The sequence below is a fragment of the Ranitomeya imitator genome, chromosome 3 (assembly GCF_032444005.1).
Source record: "Ranitomeya imitator isolate aRanImi1 chromosome 3, aRanImi1.pri, whole genome shotgun sequence".
NCBI classification, from domain to species: Eukaryota; Metazoa; Chordata; class Amphibia; order Anura; family Dendrobatidae; genus Ranitomeya; species Ranitomeya imitator.
In genome coordinates this window covers 115494841-115514523 of record NC_091284.1, presented here as the reverse complement: position 1 = coordinate 115514523, position 19683 = coordinate 115494841, and the positions used below count along the sequence as shown (strand labels likewise).

General features: G+C 44.4%; 1 protein-coding gene across 1 annotated transcript in view; it reads left to right on the top strand.

Annotated features, from left to right (window-relative positions):
• The window catches only part of MYL10 (myosin light chain 10), an 89711-nt gene that overhangs the window by 4597 nt on the left and 65431 nt on the right, over positions 1-19683 (top strand). The window contains exon 2 of the mRNA XM_069760058.1: positions 6130-6219. Within this exon, the coding sequence (XP_069616159.1) occupies positions 6130-6219 (90 nt within the window). The remainder of the gene's footprint in view (positions 1-6129; positions 6220-19683) is intronic.

The following is a 19683-nucleotide window of genomic DNA, read 5'->3' as shown; positions in this document are numbered from 1 at the left end:
CATCATGTAATAATGTCCTCTCTCCTAGCCTACACAATTTATAATATGGATCATTGGATGGGTTTATATTATGGATTAAATAATTCTATATTTGCAAAGATTGGACTTTTAAGCATACAGTAATACCAAATATGATTTTTTCCAATATGGGTAAAGAGTAGTGATTTAAACTTTTTTTTAATGTTAAATACTTTTTACAGGTTTTTCTAGTCCCATTGTGGGATTTAAACCTGCGATTGCTTTGTTGAAACCTATGACAGGGGCAGAGGGAGGTTGTAAGTAGGCAATGTAACCGACTCCTCTCTGAATTAAACCACTTAAATGCTGCTGTCAGTTATTGACTAGTTGGCATCTAAGGAATTAAACAGCAGCATTCAGAGCAAGCGCCATGCCATGGGTTTAGCTTCTGAGCATGTTTTATATACTTACACCCCAAATATGGCATATATTGATTCTCCACTTTTGACTACTATCAAATGAAGTGTCTGCTGGAGACAGTGGGTTTGGCTTGGCCTGTGAATGCTTAAGCACATACACTTCATCACACTGAGCGGAAGCGTTGGGCTGTACGAGGGGTGGCTTTTATTGTCATCGAGTCAGATGTTCAGAACCCTCTAGATCGTTGCAATTGGCTGAGTAGTTTTAGATCCCATAGTGCAGAAGTGTCCCATGATTGATAACCTTGAGGTGCCTTAACACACTGGGTGTAGAACCTATAATTGGAGATGGGGGAACCTGAACAGTAAAGTTCGGGGTCCGTACCGAACACCCACTGTTCAAGCACACACTCTGAACACAGACTTCGCCAGGAAGTCCATGTTACTGTTCGGGTTCGACCCCCCTGAACACCTGGTGTTTCTCGTGCTGTCATCTGCATGACAGCGCGAGAAACACCGGCGACTCTGATCAGCGATAAGATTAATACCACCGGTCAGAGAATCGTGGCTCCCTCGCTGTCAGATGACAGTGTGAGCCCACAGCTGTGACCGATCACAGATGTTGGTTGATGGGATTAAGACTCTCATTAACCTAAGCCTGCTTCCTCTAATAACAGCAAGAGCAGGCGGCGGCTAGTGGGAGTATTCATCATCTGGCCCCTTAGATGTTTAAAAAAACTGGAGTTACCCTGTATTTTTGATAACTGGCCAGGCAAAACTGACAGCTGCAGGCTTCAACTCTCAGCTATCAGCTTTAGCAAGGCTGGCTATCAAGAATAGAGGGGTCCCCACATCATTTGTTTAAATAATTTAAATAAATAATTTAAAAAACGGTATGAGGTCCCACCATTTTTGACAACCAGTCAAGCTAAAGCAGACAGCTGGGGGCTGATATTCTCAGGCTGGTAAGGGGCCATGGATATTGCCCCATTCAGCCTAAAAATAGCAGCTCACAGCCACCCCAGAGAAGGAAAATCTATTAGATGCACCAATTCTGGCGCTTTTCCCAGCATATTTGTGGGGTTGATGTCACCTTTGTATTTTCTGGTGACATCATGACCACGGCTTAGTAATGGAGAAGCGTCTATAAGACACCTATCCATTACTAATCCTATAGTTATATTGTAAAAAAAGGCACCCAGAATAAAGTCCTGTATTTGAAATAAAAAGGCCACACTTTTACTTTTTTGTTTAAAAATAACAAACACAGTTATACTCGCCTAACGCTCATTCCGTTGAAACCATGGTTTCGTACAAAAAAAAAATAGTCATACCCCTCAACTGTCCATCGTTCTGTCCCATGCCGTAATACTTGTCTAGGATAAATAGTTTTCAACATGGACTGTGCCGAGATGCGACTATCAAGGCTTAAAACCACTGGAGAATGAGCTGCTGTGAGCGCAGCCTCAGTGACTAGCAATGACGTCACCAATGTTACTTCAGGTGACTGAAGCTGCGCTCCCAGCCCTGCAAATGAACTGAGGTGACCTCACCACTTGTAACTTGAGAAAAAGTCTCACGGTGCAGTGCTAAGCTCAGTGAGTCACCGCAGTTCATCGGTTTCTAGCAGAATTCTACAAACACCAGTTAATGTATGTTTGCTGAATTAAAAATTGTAATTTTGTCACAAGTGACATTAAGTAGACAAGGATTTAACTTCGCACCAACATAAAATGTATGGTGTATCCTATGTCGGGTATGGTTGTATGAAACAGGCTCAGTAATTCAGCCTGCTCAATACTCAATGGGTGCTATACAGTCAGCACCTGCCATTAACAGCAATGACTATCTGATCACTGCTGTTTAAGTATTTAAATGCCGCTGTGCATATCTGCCACAGGCAATTGTTCTGCGTCCCCATAGTGCCTCCAATATGAGCAGAAGGCGGGGAGTTGCCATGGCAGCAAGGGGTCTGCTGATGATCTCCATTGCCACCATCTTGGAGCTGTGGCTGGGTTTCATAGATCAGTAACAGTACTATTTACCATAAAACTGAAGGGACTACATTACTTAGAGGGAGGAGAGGGTAAAAAATGAGCTGAAAATGAATAACAAATATTTAAAAAAAAAAAAATATATAAAATAATAACAAATATTTTTTTTTCTATATAGCACCAACAGTACTATGCAATTTAAGCTCCTCTCCAGCACGATATTTTTCTTTTTTCAACACTGGAATGGCGCTTTAAATGTGAGCTTTGCCCCATTTTGTGAGCGAAGCCTCTGAATGGCCACAGGTCAGAAATTACATCACAAGAGCTCAATTCAAGTCTATGAAAGCCAGAATGAGGCTCTCATAGACTTGTATTGAAAAGTGACTTTCGCACTTCTCCACAAAACACTGGAGCAGCCCAGGTCACTTTTTGCCGGATATCAACAGAGCAATGCTGGAAAAGGATAAAGGTGTTATAATAATATTTACAATATTGTCTGGGATAGTGCATTCGAGAGAAGTGGCACAGCACTAGCGAGGGCTTGGAGACAGAAGTGGAAGGTTCAGATTATAGAGGATGTTAGTGTTATATCAATTGCAAAATGAAAAGCACAGGTAGGGTGATAGACAAAGATGTGGGAGGAGATGTATGGTGGTGCAGAACTGTGGAAAGATTTGTAGGTGAAAGTAATAAGTTTGTATTGTACCATGAAGTGGACGGGCAACCATTGCAATGACTGGCCCAGGGTGGTGGCATCGGTGTAGTGGCTGGAAAGAAATACGATCATAGCTGTCCCAGATGAGAATAAATTGAGCAATATTAAGAGTTTCTGCAGTTTCAAAGGTGAGAAAATGTTGGATTCTAGAGATGTTTTTAAGATATATAGACAAGTCCTGTGAAGTTATAAAAATATATAAAAGTTTAAATCAGTCCTTTTTTCCCCAAATAAATAAAATTAAATAAATAAATATATTTGGCATCATTGTGGTCATCAAAGTAACACTACCAAAATTTTAAATTATTTAACCCATGTATAAATGCCAAAAAGAGTAAAATATTGAAATGCGAGAATTGGCATTTCTTAGTTTTTTCACTTCCCCTCAGAAATCCAATAAAAAGTGATTAAAATGTATGTATCCATTATTGGTATCAATAAAAACCAAAGCTTGGCATATAAAAAACAAGTCCTCACACAAGACCATTGAAGGAGCAACCAAAACAGAAAGAGCCTCAGAAAATGGTAACACAGAATGTATAATTTCCCCCCTTTCTCAAGCACTGGTACAACTGAATCTTAAGTATGCAATAAATCCAGTTTTGGGCACTAGTTCATTAAAAAAGATATCTGAAAGCACGGGCGAAAAGTTCAAAGAAGACATACCAAATTAGCATGGAGTATGGAAGATCTCAGTTACAAGGGTATGTTGTTCAAACTAAATTTATTTAACTTAGAGAAGAGAAGGTTTAGGCTACGTGCACACGTTGCGGAAAGTGTTGCGGATTTTTCTGGACTGATTTTGGTAACTCCACACTGTGGATTACTTGCGGAATTACCATGGATTTACCGCGTTTTTTTTTGCAGATTTTGTGCGGATTCCACCTGTGGTTTTACACCTGCGGAATCCTATTATGGAGCAGGTGTAAACCACTGCGGAATCCACACAAAGAATTGACATGCTGCGGAATAAACAATGCTACGTTTCTGGGCATTTTCTTCCGCAGCATGTGCACTGCGGATTTTGTTTTCCATAGGTTTACATGGTACTGTAAACTCATGGAAAACTGCTGCGAATCCGCAGCAAAATTTGCAACGTGTGCACATAGCCTTAGGGGTGATACGATAGTATAAGGTTATGTGCACAGGTTGCGGATTTTGCTGCGGATCCGCAGCGGATTGACCATTGCGGATTTGCAGCAGTTTTCCATGAGTTTACAGTACCATGTAAACCTATGGAAAACAAAATCCGCAGTGCACATGCTGCAGAAAAAAAACGAGTGGAAGCATAGCTTAATTTATTCCGCAGCATGTCAATTTTTTGTGCGGATTCTGCAGTGGTTTACACCTGCTCCATAATAGGAATCCGCAGGTGTAAAACCGCAGGTGGAATCCGCACAAAATCCGCGGTAATTCCGCAGGTAATCCGCAGTGTGGTTTACCTGCGGATTTACCTAAATCAGTCTGGAAAAATCCGCAACACTTTCCGCAACGTCTGCACGTGGCCTCAAAGTATAAAGTATAAAATGTAAGAACTATGGAAATTTGTTAAGTAAATTAACTTACGGTAGGTCCTTTGTCAACCCACAAACTATCTACGACTTGAGATTGTATAGAACTTGCACATTAGATAAGGACATAAGCATATAAGTATGCAATAAATAATAGACCTGTCCACACTAACTCCACATGAATAAATCAAATGGAAAGCTAATGTACTTCTATTATAAGGCAATCTAAATAAGTGGCCTTATATACTGTAACATAAACCATATGTATAACTGTGTCATTGAAATGCCCCTTTAGTTATATGATGAGAACTGAGTATTTTAACTTTGTATCACTCAAATTAAAATCCTCATAATTATTTTACACATAAACATATGTCAAGCCCGAACTCCTCCCGTAGACGCTGAGCAATTATAAAATAGAAGTCTAAGCCATTACATATTTCCGCAGAACAATATCCTATAAAACACAAACTACCTCAATGATCTTCTCGTCTAGAGATTAGGAGTATCATGGGGAGACTTTTAGGCTCTTGCTTGCATGAGAATGTGAGGTCACACCCAGATCTATCACCGGTTTATGTGTTATCTTAATTTATGTTGTGTAATAGTTATGTGCGATTTGGCGATCTTAACCTGTGAATCAAACAATGCTCAGCTCCCTGCCTCTAGTATTGGGTATGAAAGGCGCCTCAATCTTCACTTACATGGATACGGTTCTTTAGAATCAGCCGCGCAACCAAAATGAATGTTGAACTTTGCACAGCCATGTAATTGATTCATTATTAAGAAAAAAAAGTTGTTGATGCAAAGTATTAGGAGAGACAGCTGAAATCACAGATCGTGTGTGTTCTGCACATGACTTGAAATACATGGTGGTGTCATTATCTGAGCATATAGCGGCAAAAGTACAAGGGTGTAAGAGAGGTTGAATTTGGAATTTTAATAGTCCATCTGTGAACTTGTAAAGCTTGTTCTGAGTGTACATTTGTGGGACTCTATCAAACTAAGTTTTACTTTAACCAGTTCAGGTTTTAGCCATTTTACCCAATTCCTGACCAGGGAAAATTTTGTTTTTTTGTCATACATGCAGTTTTAACAGCTCTAAAAAATGTCCTGGTTCAGACATTGAAATATTAGTGATATATGGATCTTAATCTTTATGTAATTTTTATGATTTTTTTTCTTTTTGCTATTATTAAAGGAATAGTTTAAAGAAAAATAAACAATACGTGTCTAAATTTCACATTTTAAAAAAAAATATTTACAATCCCAAAAGACCGATAAAAAAAATTTGTGTTCCCATTTCCATAGAAATTATTTTTATATATTGGACATATTTTTTCAACAGGGGCCTGGCTATCTATAAACAGCGATTTGGACTGGCAGTGTTTCTTTTTATGTTTCTTTTTTTCTTGAAATTATGCTCATAACTATAAATTACAGAATAGAATAAAGTTAGAATTGATTTCACCAATGGATGTAATAACTTGTGAATTTCAATTGTCTGCTTTTTTGTTTATATTTTTTTAAAGTCTCCCAAGAAAGCAAAAAAGAAAGTTGATGGAGCTGGATCCAATGTGTTCTCCATGTTTGATCAAAGCCAGATCCAGGAGTTTAAAGAGGTAACTATGCTGACTTTAAGAATTTATACTTCTCATTTCTATTATCTGGAACTTCAAACTAATGGTCAAGTCTTTTGATCAAGACAGATGTATGAATGCGATGATGTTTTAAAATCCATTCATTCTGTATAGTCCCACAAGTGTTATTCTTGCAGCTATCCTGCAGAGAGCATAGGGATTAATCTTTCTTAGCCCAGTTCCACCTTTGGCTAACTGAAGGTTGCACAGCTCGGTGATTCTTTGTCTTAATTATTATTATTATTTTTTTATTTATATAGCACCATTAATTCCATGGTGCTGTACATGAGAAGGGGTTACATTAAAATACAAATATCAAAAATAACAAAACTAACAATGACAGACTGGTACAGAGGGAAGAGGACCCTGCCCTTGCGGGCTTACATTCTACAGGATTATGGGGAAGGAGACAGTAGGTCGAGGGTTGCAGTAGCTCCGATGGTGTTGAGGTGGCCGTGTGGTCTTTACAGGCTGTAAGCTTCCTTGAAGAGGTGGGTTTTCAGGTTTCTTTTGAAGGATCCAAAAGTAGTGGATGACCGGATGTGTTGGGGCACTGAATTCCAGAGGATGGGTGATATTCGGGAGAAGTCTTGGAGGCGATTGAGTGAGGAGCGAATAAGCGTGGAGGAGAGGAGGAGGTCTTGGGAGGACCGGAGATTACGTGAGGGAAGATATTGAGAGATTAGTGTGGAAATATACAGAAGAGAAAGGTTATGGATGGCTTTGGAGGTCAGTGTTAGTAATTTAAACTGGATACGCTGGGAAATTGGGAGCCAGTGAAGGGATTTGCAAAGAGGTGAAGCAGGCGTGTAGCGAGGAGAAAGATTAATTAGTCGGGCAACAGAGTTAAGGATGGACTGGAGGGGTGCGAGAGTGTTAGAAAGTAGGCCACAGAGGAGTATGTTGCATTAGTCGAGGCGGGAGATGATTAGGGCATGCAAAAGCATTTTGGTAGAGTGTGGGTTGAGGAAAGGACGTATTCTGGAAATATTTTTGAGCTGGAGGCGACAGGAGGTGGCGAGAGCTTTGATGTGCGGTTTGAAGGACAGGGCAGAGTCAAGGGTTACTCCGAGGCAGCGGATTTTGGGGACAGGGGAAAGTGTGATTTCACTTATTTTGATAGATAGATCAGGTAGGGAAGATATGCGTGATGGATGAAAGATAATGAGTTCAGATTTGTCCACATTGAGCTTGAGAAAGCGAGAGGAGAAGGAGGAGGATATGGCTGATAGACACTCTGGGATTCTGGAGAGCAAAGAGGTGACATCTGGGCCAGAGAGGTAGATCTGAGTGTTATCGGCATTTAGATGGTACTGGAAGCCATAGGACTTTATGAGTTGTCCCAGGCCGATTCTATACATTGAGAAGAGTAAGGGTTCTAGGACAGAGCCTTGGGGGACTCCAACAGAGAGGGAGTGAGATGAAGAGGTAGTATGGGAGTAGGAAACGTTAAATGTGCAGTTGGAAAGGTATGAGGAGATCCAAGATAGGGCAAGGTCTTTGACCCTAAAGGAAGAGAGGATCTGTAGTAGGAGGCAGTGGTCAACTGTGTCGAAGGTAGAGGACAGGTCTAGGAGAAGGAGTATAGAGAATTGTCTGTTAGCTTTGGCTGTAAGTAAGTCGTTAGTAATTTCGGTCAGGCCAGTCTCAGTGGAATGGTGGGGACGGAAGCCAGATTGTAGGTTGTCGAAGAGAGAGTTAGATGCAAAGTGAGAGGAAAGTTCAGCATGGACATGCTGCTCAAGGAGTTTGGAAGCAAATGGGAGCAAAGATATGGTGCAAAAGCTGGACATACCGCTTGGGTCAAGGGATGGTTTTTTCAGGATAGGTGTGATTGTGGCATGTTTGAAGGCAGAGGGGAAGGTACCAGAAGTTAGTGAAAGGTTGAAGAGATGGGTTAGGGATGGGATTAGTGTAGTGGTGAGGTTGGGGAGGAGGTGGGAAGGGATGGGGTCAAGTGCACAAGTGGTGAGGTGTGACTTGGAGAGAAGATGAGCAAGCTCCCCTTCAGAGATTTTGGAGAGTGAAGTTATGGGGTTTGGGCATTGGTCTCTCATACAAAGGGGTTGTGGTGGTTGGACAACAAACACTTGCCTTGTTTGGTCTATCTTATTTTTGAAGTGCGTAGCAAAGTCCTCGGCAATGATTAGGGAACTCGTAGGGGGCAGTGGTGGGCGGAGGAGGGAGGTAAAAGTGTTGAACAACTGTTTGGGGTTGTGGGATAAGGAAGATACGAGGGTTGTGAAGTAGGCCTGTTTAGCAGAGGTGAGAGCTGATTTGAATGCCAGTGTTGCTTTTTTGAGTGCAGTGAAATCATCTTGTGAATGCATTTTCTTCCAACGCCATTCTGCAATTCTGGAAACTTGCTGAAACTTTTTAGTGATGTTATTGTGCCAGGGTTGTCTATTGGGTCGTCGCACTCTGCTGTGCATGACAGGGGTGACCGTGTCAATAGCTGATGCAAGAATAGCATTGTAGAAAGCAGTGGCAGTGTCTGTGTCGTGGAGTGAGGATATAGAGGACAGTGGTAGGATAGAGTCAGAGAGTGTGTTGGAGTCTAGGTGTGTGAGGTTCCTGCGTGGGTGCGCATGGTGCTGGACATGGGTGATGGGTGAGGAGGACAGGGATGAGAAAGTGAGTAGATGGTGGTCAGATAGAGGGAGAGGAGAGGTTGTGAAGTTAGATAAGGAGCCTAAACGGGTGAAGACCAGGTCTAATGTGTGTCCGCCTGTGTGGGTGGCTGAGGAGGACCACTGAGTAAGTCCAAAGGATGAAGACATGGTAGGGTGGAGAGACTTCACCATGCAGACATAGTAGGGTGGAGAGACTTCTGCTGCAGACAGTTGTCTTATAGACACACACAAGACAGCGAGAAGAAGGTGTGTGGGTATGTGGCAGGAGATTCTGAGATATACAGAGATTTATTTCTATGTTTCTTAGTTTTATTTGTTATATTAGAGTGTTGTGCATCGATTCATGGGACTCTGATCCATTGGCCAGATCAGTAGTCTATGGGACGCTTGCAAATCTCTTACCTTCTGGGGCCAACAATGCAGCTTTTGAAGTCATTGGTATATCATGCCGCAATGATGACCTCACCCCAGCCTGCATAATAAAAAGCTGCAGGATTCTGGACAGTAAGAGAATTGTGAGCCTCCCGTTGAGTGGCCAGAGACTACTAACCTGGCCAATAGACCGCAGTCCGGTGAATTGATCCTCCAAACTATATTACTAGACAGCATAGGATCACTAAAATGGAGGATATTAAAGGGGTATTCTCATCTCCACGATCCTATCCCAATATGTAATTAGTGTAATAATAATATTAGCAAATACCTCCAATTAGAAATGTAGTATAGTTCTTCTAATTCGCTATGTCACTTACTCCATGTCCAGGGCATTGCAGTATCTTAGGTATCCTTGGTTACGACCACTGATATAATGACTTTTAGCTAGTTATTAGGGTACATGCCCACTATCAGGAATAGCAGCGTTTTGGACACAGCTGATCTGCGCTGTGTCCAAAATACTGCATTGTTCAGTACAAGCACAGTGGATGGGAATAATAGACATCCCATGCCCACTGAGCTTCTATTTGATGCTGCATAACCTCACCCGTGGCGCGGGTTTACAAGCCGCCATATGTCAATTTCTGTTATTGATACTCTAGTTTCCGCAACAGAAATTTTTCACAATAAAATGTATTGGACGGGGTAAATCCACAGTGAACACATGTGAATTTACCTTCGTTATTAGAATGCAGCATTTTGGATGCAGTGAAAAGTGTCCAAAGCACTGCTACTTTCTGATCGTGGGAGTGTAACTTTAATGGTCAAAACTAGGGTTGAGCGACCTTGACCTTTTTAGAGTCGAGTCGTGTTTTGCGAAACCCGACTATCTTAGAAGTCGAGTCGAGTGGAATCGGCCGATTATCGCGAAAAGTCGGGTATCGCCCGAAACACGAAACCCAATGCAAGTCAATGGGGGAGCATAGTCGGCAGTGAGTGGAGGCCAGGAAAACACCTACACTGCCCATTTTAATGGCAAAAACATCCATTCTTTTTACTGAAGCTTGTCAATCGTAATTTAGCTTATAATAATTGGAAGGCATTTGAAATTGGGGGTCATTTGGCTAAAGTTGTGGGGGGTAGGGCTGGTTCAAGTAATTAGTGGGCCCAGGAAATCTGGAACGCGTCACGGCAGTGGAGCAGGGAGAGGAAAGTATTTCAACTTTGCAAATGCTGTGATCCTGAGCAAGCAGGGGGGGCCCACTCATTGGCACTGGCACTGGCACAGGGCCCCTCAAAGTACAGCGGTGTGTTTGCACGGCGGGGGCGCCTCCCATCGGCAGCAACACTTTTGCGTACTATGAGAGGCCCTGTGCCAGTGACATCGCCAACTAGTATTCCTCCCCCCACCTGATGAAGGAACCTGCACTTTCATCTGCACCTTCCTCTTTGTCCCCGTGTAAGGTGGTATGGTATGCGGGAAGAGGAACCTGACTTTCAGCAGGGTCACAATCTTGCTGTGTAGCGTGCACGGGGAATTTAGCGTTATGGGTCAATGTACCAGCAGACTCATCTATCACTGGCTGGGCAATGGGCAGGATGAGGAGGAAACACAGATATAGGCCCAAAGAATAAAGTGGGCTAAATGCAGTTCAAAATTGGTAACACAGGACTAACCAGGGGGCATTGCAGTGGAGGACAACTGGAATGAGAGGCTGACACAGAGAGTAGGCCCAAATCAGTAAGTAGTCGAAATGCAGTTCAAAATTGGCAACCGTAGTAAACAGGCGGCACAGCTTTGTTCAGTGGAGGAGAACAGCAAGGAGTGGCAGACACCGATAGTAGGCCCCAACCCAACTAGTAGGCCAAATGCAGTCTAACATTAACAACTACTTAACGAGAGCCTGAAAATGGAATTTCAGGACAGGAAACCAGGAGAACAGCAAGGAGTGGCAGACACCGATAGTAGGCCCCAACCCAACTAGTACACCAAATGCAGTTGTTCCATTTAACCACAATTTAATGAGAGCCTGAAGATAGAAGCTCAGGAAAGGCAACCTGGAGAACACCTTGTAGTGTAACACACCATCTCTCTACACCCCATACCCAATTTGTAGGCCTAATGCAGTGTAGTTTCCAACAACTACTAAACGAGAGCAGGAAGATCGAAGCAATGGCGAGGAAACCTGGGGAACACCTTGGAGTGGAACACACCATCTCTCTACACCCCATACCCAATTTGTAGGCCTAATGCACTGTAGTTTCCAACAACTACTAAACGAGAGCATTAAGATCGCAGCAATGGTGAGGAAACCTGGGGAACACCTTGGAGTGGAACACACCATCTCTCTACACCCCATATCCAATTTGTAGGCCTAATGCACTGTAGTTTCCAACAACTACTAAACGAGAGCAGGAAGATCGAAGCAATGGCGAGGAAACCTGGGGAACACCTTGGCGTGGAACACACCATCTCTCTACACCCCATACCCAATTTGTAGGCCTAATGCAGTGTAGTTTCCAACAACTACTAAACGAGAGCAGGAAGATCGAAGCAATGGCGAGGAAACCTGGGGAACACCTTGGAGTGGAACACACCATCTCTCTACACCCCATACCCAATTTGTAGGCCTAATGCACTGTAGTTTCCAACAACTACTAAACGAGAGCAGGAAGATCGAAGCAATGGCGAGGAAACCTGGGGAACACCTTGGAGTGGAACACACCATCTCTCTACACCCCATACCCAATTTGTAGGCCTAATGCAGTGTAGTTTCCAACAACTACTAAACGAGAGCATTAAGATCGCAGCAATGGCGAGGAAACCTGGGGAACACCTTGGAGTGGAACACACCATCTCTCTACACCCCATACCCAATTTGTAGGCCTAATGCACTGTAGTTTCCAACAACTACTAAACGAGAGCATTAAGATCGCAGCAATGGCGAGGAAACCTGGGGAACACCTTGGAGTGGAACACACCATCTCTCTACACCCCATACCCAATTTGTAGGCCTAATGCACTGTAGTTTCCAACAACTACTAAACGAGAGCAGGAAGATCGAAGCAATGGAGAGGAAACCTGGGGAACACCTTGGAGTGTAACACACCGTCTCTCTACACCCCATACCCAATTTGTAGGCCTAATGCACTGTAGTTTCCAACAACTACTAAACGAGAGCAGGAAGATCGAAGCAATGGAGAGGAAACCTGGGGAACACCTTGGAGTGGAACACACCATCTCTCTACACCCAATACCCAATTTGTAGGCCTAATGCACTGTAGTTTCCAACAACTACTAAACGAGAGCAGGAAGATCGAAGCAATGGCGAGGAAACCTGGGGAACACCTTGGAGTGGAACACACCATCTCTCTACACCCCATACCCAATTTGTAGGCCTAATGCAGTGTAGTTTCCAACAACTACTAAACGAGAGCATTAAGATCGCAGCAATGGCGAGGAAACCTGGGGAACACCTTGGAGTGGAACACACCATCTCTCTACACCGCATACCCAATTTGTAGGCCTAATGCACTGTAGTTTCCAACAACTACTAAACAAGAGCATTAAGATCGCAGCAATGGCGAGGAAACCTGGGGAACACCTTGGAGTGGAACACACCATCTCTCTACACCCCATACCCAATTTGTAGGCCTAATGCACTGTAGTTTCCAACAACTACTAAACGAGAGCAGGAAGATCGAAGCAATGGAGAGGAAACCTGGGGAACACCTTGGAGTGTAACACACCGTCTCTCTACACCCCAAACCCAATTTGTAGGCCTAATGCACTGTAGTTTCCAACAACTACTAAACGAGAGCAGGAAGATCGAAGCAATGGAGAGGAAACCTGGGGAACACCTTGGAGTGGAACACACCATCTCTCTACACCCCATACCCAATTTGTAGGCCTAATGCACTGTAGTTTCCAACAACTACTAAACGAGAGCAGGAAGATCGAAGCAATGGCGAGGAAACCTGGGGAACACCTTGGAGTGGAACACACCATCTCTCTATGCCCCATACCCAATTTGTAGGCCTAATGCACTGTAGTTTCCAACAACTACTAAACGAGAGCATTAAGATCGCAGCAATGGCGAGGAAACCTGGGGAACACCTTGGAGTGGAACACACCATCTCTCTACACCCCATACCCAATTTGTAGGCCTAATGCACTGTAGTTTCCAACAACTACTAAACGAGAGCATTAAGATCGCAGCAATGGCAAGGAAACCTGGGGAACACCTTGGAGTGGAACACACCATCTCTCTACACCCCATACCCAATTTGTAGGCCTAATGCACTGTAGTTTCCAACAACTACTAAACGAGAGCAGGAAGATCGAAGCAATGGAGAGGAAACCTGGAGAACACCTTGGAGTGTAACACACCGTCTCTCTACACCCCATACCCAATTTGTAGGCCTAATGCACTGTAGTTTCCAACAACTACTAAACGAGAGCAGGAAGATCGAAGCAATGGCGAGGAAACCTGGGGAACACCTTGGAGTGGAACACACCATCTCTCTATGCCCCATACCCAATTTGTAGGCCTAATGCACTGTAGTTTCCAACAACTACTAAACGAGAGCATTAAGATCGCAGCAATGGCGAGGAAACCTGGGGAACACCTTGGAGTGGAACACACCATCTCTCTACACCCCATACCCAATTTGTAGGCCTAATGCACTGTAGTTTCCAACAACTACTAAACGAGAGCATTAAGATCGCAGCAATGGCGAGGAAACCTGGGGAACACCTTGGAGTGGAACACACCATCTCTACACCCCAGACCCAACTTGTAGGCCGAATGCAGTGTTGTTTTCAACAACTACTTAAGAAGAGCCTGAAGATCAAAGCTCAGAAAAGACAACCCAGGGAACACCTTGGAGCGGCAGACACTGGTAGTAGGCTGTAAACCCCAAATTTTGGTCAATGGAGTTTATGAAATGTTCCAGGGGTACACAGGCAGCATTTGTGTGGTAAGCGGAGGACAATTTATATTTGGGACTGCAGACAGACTTTGTAGGCTGTCCCCTGTGGACCATGCATCCACAACATTAACCCAGTGCGCCGTAATGGACATCTAACCTTTCGTGGACATGCCTACTGGTCCATGCATCTGTTGTCAGGTGCACCTTTCTACTATTAGATAGCCAGAGAGCATGGACAATGCAGATTTTTACATGATGCTGTAGTGCTGGGATGGCTTTTCTTGCAAAAGAAGTGACGACTGGGTAGCTCTTACCGTGGTACAGCGTAGTCCATCTGGGCTTTATAATTGTAAAATAGAGAAAAAAAATTGGCTGTATGCACTTTAAAATAGGTTACAGGGGTACACGGGCGGCAGTGGTCTGGTCAGTGTAGTTGTAGTAGAAAGAAGGGACCGCAGACAGGCTTCGAAGGCCTAACATAACAAATTGGACAGGCTGTAGGCACTTTTACATTGGTTCCAGGGGTACACGGGCAGCAGTACAATGGTCAGTGGAGGCCAAGTGGAAGGAGGGACCGCAGACAGGCTTCGAAGGCGTAACATAAAAAAATAGGGCTGTTGGCAATTTAAAATTGGTTCCAGGGGTACACGGGCAGCAGTACAATGGTCAGTGGAGGCCTAGTGGAAGGAGGGACCGCAGACAGGCTTCGAAGGCCTAACATAACAAAAATATGGGTGCAGGCAATTTAACATTGGTTCCAGGGGTACACGGGCAGCAGTGGTCTGGTCAGTGTAGTAGTAGTAGAAAGAAGGGACTGCAGACAGGCTTCGAAGGCCTAACATAACAAAATTGGGCTGTTGGCAATTTAAAATTGGTTCCAGGGGTACACGGGCAGCAGTACAATGGTTAGTGGAGGCCTAGTGGAAGGAGGGACCGCAGACAGGCTTCGAAGGCCTAACATAACAAAAATAGGGGTGCAGGCAATTTAACATTGGTTCCAGGGGTACACGGGCAGCAGTGGTCTGGTCAGTGTAGTAGTAGTAGAAAGAAGGGACTGCAGACAGGCTTCAAAGGCCTAACATAACAAAATTGGGCTGTTGTGTTATGGCTGGCAATCAGGCAACACAGCGTGCAGTAATCAGCGCACATACAGAGATCTGGCAATAACCCAAAACAATAGGACGAGCTCTGAGACGTGGAATCTCTGTAGACTGCAGTACCTGATCTATCCTCACACAACTGGAAGCAGCAGTGGATTGCGCCTATCAACTACCTATGCAACTCGGCACTGCCTGAGGAGCTGACTAGCCTGAAGATAGAAATACAAGCCTGACTTACCTCAGAGAAATACCCCAAAGGAATAGGCAGCCCCCACATATAATGACTGTTAGCAAGATGAAAAGACAAACGTAGGAATGAAATAGATTCAGCAAAGTGAGGCCCGATATTCTAGACAGAGCGAGGATAGCAAAGAGAACTATGCAGTCTACAAAAAACCCTAAAACGAAAACCACGCAAAGGGGCAAAAAGACCCACCGTGCCGAACTAACAGCACGGCGGTGCACCCCTTTGCTTCTCAGAGCTTCCAGCAAAAGATAATAACAAGCTGGACAGAAAAAACAGAAAACAAACTAGAAGCACTTATCTAGCAGAGCAGCAGGCCCAAGGAAAGATGCAGTAGCTCAGATCCAACACTGGAACATTGACAAGGAGCAAGGAAGACAGACTCAGGTGGAGCTAAATAGCAAGGCAGCCAACGAGCTCACCAAAACACCTGAGGGAGGAAGCCCAGAGACTGCAATACCACTTGTGACCACAGAAGTGAACTCAGCCACAGAATTCACAACAGTACCCCCCCCTTGAGGAGGGGTCACCGAACCCTCACCAGAACCCCCAGGCCGACCAGGATGAGCCACATGAAAGGCACGAACAAGATCTGGGGCATGGACATCAGAGGCAAAAACCCAGGAATTATCTTCCTGAGCATAACCCTTCCATTTGACCAGATACTGGAGTTTCCGTCTAGAGACACGAGAATCCAAAATCTTCTCCACAATATACTCCAATTCCCCCTCCACCAAAACAGGGGCAGGAGGCTCCACAGATGGAACCATAGGTGCCACGTATCTCCTCAACAACGACCTATGGAATACATTATGTATGGAAAAGGAGTCTGGGAGGGTCAGACGAAAAGACACCGGATTGAGAATCTCAGAAATCCTATACGGACCAATAAAACGAGGTTTAAATTTAGGAGAGGAAACCTTCATAGGTATATGACGAGAAGATAACCAAACCAGATCCCCAACACGAAGTCGGGGTCCCACACGGCGTCTGCGATTAGCGAAAAGCTGAGCCTTCTCCTGGGACAAGGTCAAATTGTCCACTACCTGAGTCCAGATCTGCTGTAACCTGTCCACCACATAATCCACACCAGGACAGTCCGAAGACTCAACCTGTCCTGAAGAGAAACGAGGATGGAACCCAGAATTGCAGAAAAATGGAGAGACCAAGGTAGCCGAGCTGGCCCGATTATTAAGGGCGAACTCAGCCAACGGCAAAAATGACACCCAATCATCCTGGTCAGCGGAAACAAAACATCTCAGATATGTTTCCAAGGTCTGATTGGTTCGTTCGGTCTGGCCATTAGTCTGAGGATGGAAGGCCGAGGAAAAAGATAGGTCAATGCCCATCCTACCACAAAAGGCTCGCCAGAACCTCGAGACAAACTGGGAACCTCTGTCAGAAACAATATTCTCAGGAATGCCATGTAAACGAACCACATGCTGGAAGAACAAAGGCACCAAATCAGAGGAGGAAGGCAATTTAACCAAGGGCACCAGATGGACCATTTTAGAAAAGCGATCACAGACCACCCAAATGACAGACATCTTTTGAGAAACGGGAAGGTCAGAAATGAAATCCATCGAAATATGTGTCCAAGGCCTCTTCGGGACCGGCAAGGGCAAAAGCAACCCACTGGCACGTGAACAGCAGGGCTTAGCCCTAGCACAAATTCCACAGGACTGCACAAAAGCACGCACATCCCGTGACAGAGATGGCCACCAGAAGGATCTAGCAACCAACTCCCTGGTACCAAAGATTCCTGGATGACCGGCCAGCACCGAACAATGAAGTTCAGAGATAACTTTACTAGTCCACCTATCAGGGACGAACAGTTTCTCGGCCGGACAACGATCAGGTTTATTAGCCTGAAATTTCTGCAACACTCTCCGCAAATCAGGGGAGATGGCAGACACAATGACTCCTTCCTTGAGGATACTCGCCGGCTCAGATAACCCCGGAGAGTCGGGCACAAAACTCCTAGACAGAGCATCCGCCTTCACATTTTTAGAGCCCGGAAGGTATGAAATCACAAAATCAAAACGAGCAAAAAATAACGACCAACGGGCCTGTCTAGGATTCAAGCGCTTGGCAGACTCAAGATAAGTAAGGTTCTTATGATCAGTCAAAACCACCACGCGATGCTTAGCACCCTCAAGCCAATGACGCCACTCCTCGAATGCCCACTTCATGGCCAGCAACTCTCGGTTGCCCACATCATAATTACGCTCAGCAGCAGAAAATTTCCTGGAAAAGAAAGCACATGGTTTGAACACTGAGCAACCAGAACCTCTCTGTGACAAAACCGCCCCTGCACCAATCTCAGAAGCATCAACCTCGACCTGGAACGGAAGAGAAACTTCAGGTTGACACAACACAGGGGCACAGCAAAAACGACGCTTCAACTCCTGAAAAGCTTCCACGGCAGCAGAAGACCAATTAACCAAATCAGCACCCTTCTTGGTCAAATCGGTCAATGGTCTGGCAATGCTAGAAAAATTACAGATGAAGCGACGATAAAAATTAGCAAAGCCCAGGAATTTCTGCAAACTTTTTAGAGATGTCGGCTGAGTCCAATCCTGGATGGCCTGAACCTTAACCGGATCCATCTCGATAGTAGAAGGGGAAAAGATGAACCCCAAAAATGAAACTTTCTGCACACCGAAGAGACACTTTGATCCCTTCACGAACAAGGAATTAGCACGCAGTACCTGGAAAACCATTCTGACTTGCTTCACATGAGACTCCCAATCATCTGAGAAGATCAAAATGTCATCCAAGTAAACAATCAAGAATTTATCCAGATACTCACGGAAAATGTCATGCATAAAAGACTGAAAAACAGATGGAGCATTGGCAAGTCCGAACGGCATCACCAGATACTCAAAATGACCCTCGGGCGTATTAAATGCCGTTTTCCATTCATCTCCCTGCCTGATTCTCACCAGATTATACGCACCACGAAGATCAATCTTAGTAAACCAACTAGCCCCCTTAATCCGAGCAAACAAGTCAGAAATCAATGGCAAGGGATACTGAAACTTAACAGTGATCTTATTAAGAAGGCGGTAATCAATACACGGTCTTAGCGAACCATCCTTCTTGGCTACAAAAAAGAACCCTGCTCCCAATGGTGACGACGATGGGCGAATATGTCCCTTCTCCAGGGACTCCTTCACATAACTGCGCATAGCGGTGTGTTCAGGTACGGACAAATTAAATAAACGACCCTTAGGGAATTTACTACCAGGAATCAAATCGATAGCACAATCACAATTCCTATGCGGAGGAAGGGCATCAGACTTGGACTCTTCAAATACATCCTGAAAGTCCGACAAGAACTCTGGGATGTCAGAAGGAATGGATGACGAAATAGACAAAAATGGAACATCACCATGTACTCCCTGACAACCCCAGCTGGTTACCGACATAGAGTTCCAATCCAATACTGGATTATGGGTTTGTAGCCATGGCAACCCCAACACGACCACATCATGCAAATTATGCAGTACCAAAAAGCGAATAACTTCCTGATGTGCAGGAGCCATGCATATGGTCAGCTGGGCCCAGTACTGAGGCTTATTCTTGGCCAGAGGTGTAGCATCAATTCCTCTCAACGGAATAGGACACCGCAAAGGCTCCAAGAAAAATCCACAACGTTTAGCATAATCCAAATCCATCAGATTCAGGGCAGCGCCTGAATCCACAAACGCCATGACAGAATATGATGACAAAGAGCACATTAAGGTAATGGACAAAAGGAATTTGGACTGTACAGTACCAATAACGGCAGAGCTATCGAACCGCCTAGTGCGTTTAGGACAATTAGAAATAGCATGAGTAGAATCACCACAATAGAAACACAGTCTGTTCAGACGTCTGTGTTCGTGCCGTTCTACTTTAGTCATAGTCCTGTCGCACTGCATAGGCTCAGGCTTACTCTCAGACAATACCGCCAGATGGTGCACAGATTTACGCTCGCGCAAGCGACGACCGATCTGAATGGCCAAGGACATAGACTCATTCAAACCAGCAGGCATAGGAAATCCCACCATTACATCCTTAAGAGCTTCAGAGAGACCCTTTCTGAACAAAGCCGCTAGTGCAGATTCATTCCACAGAGTGAGTACTGACCATTTTCTAAATTTCTGACAATATACTT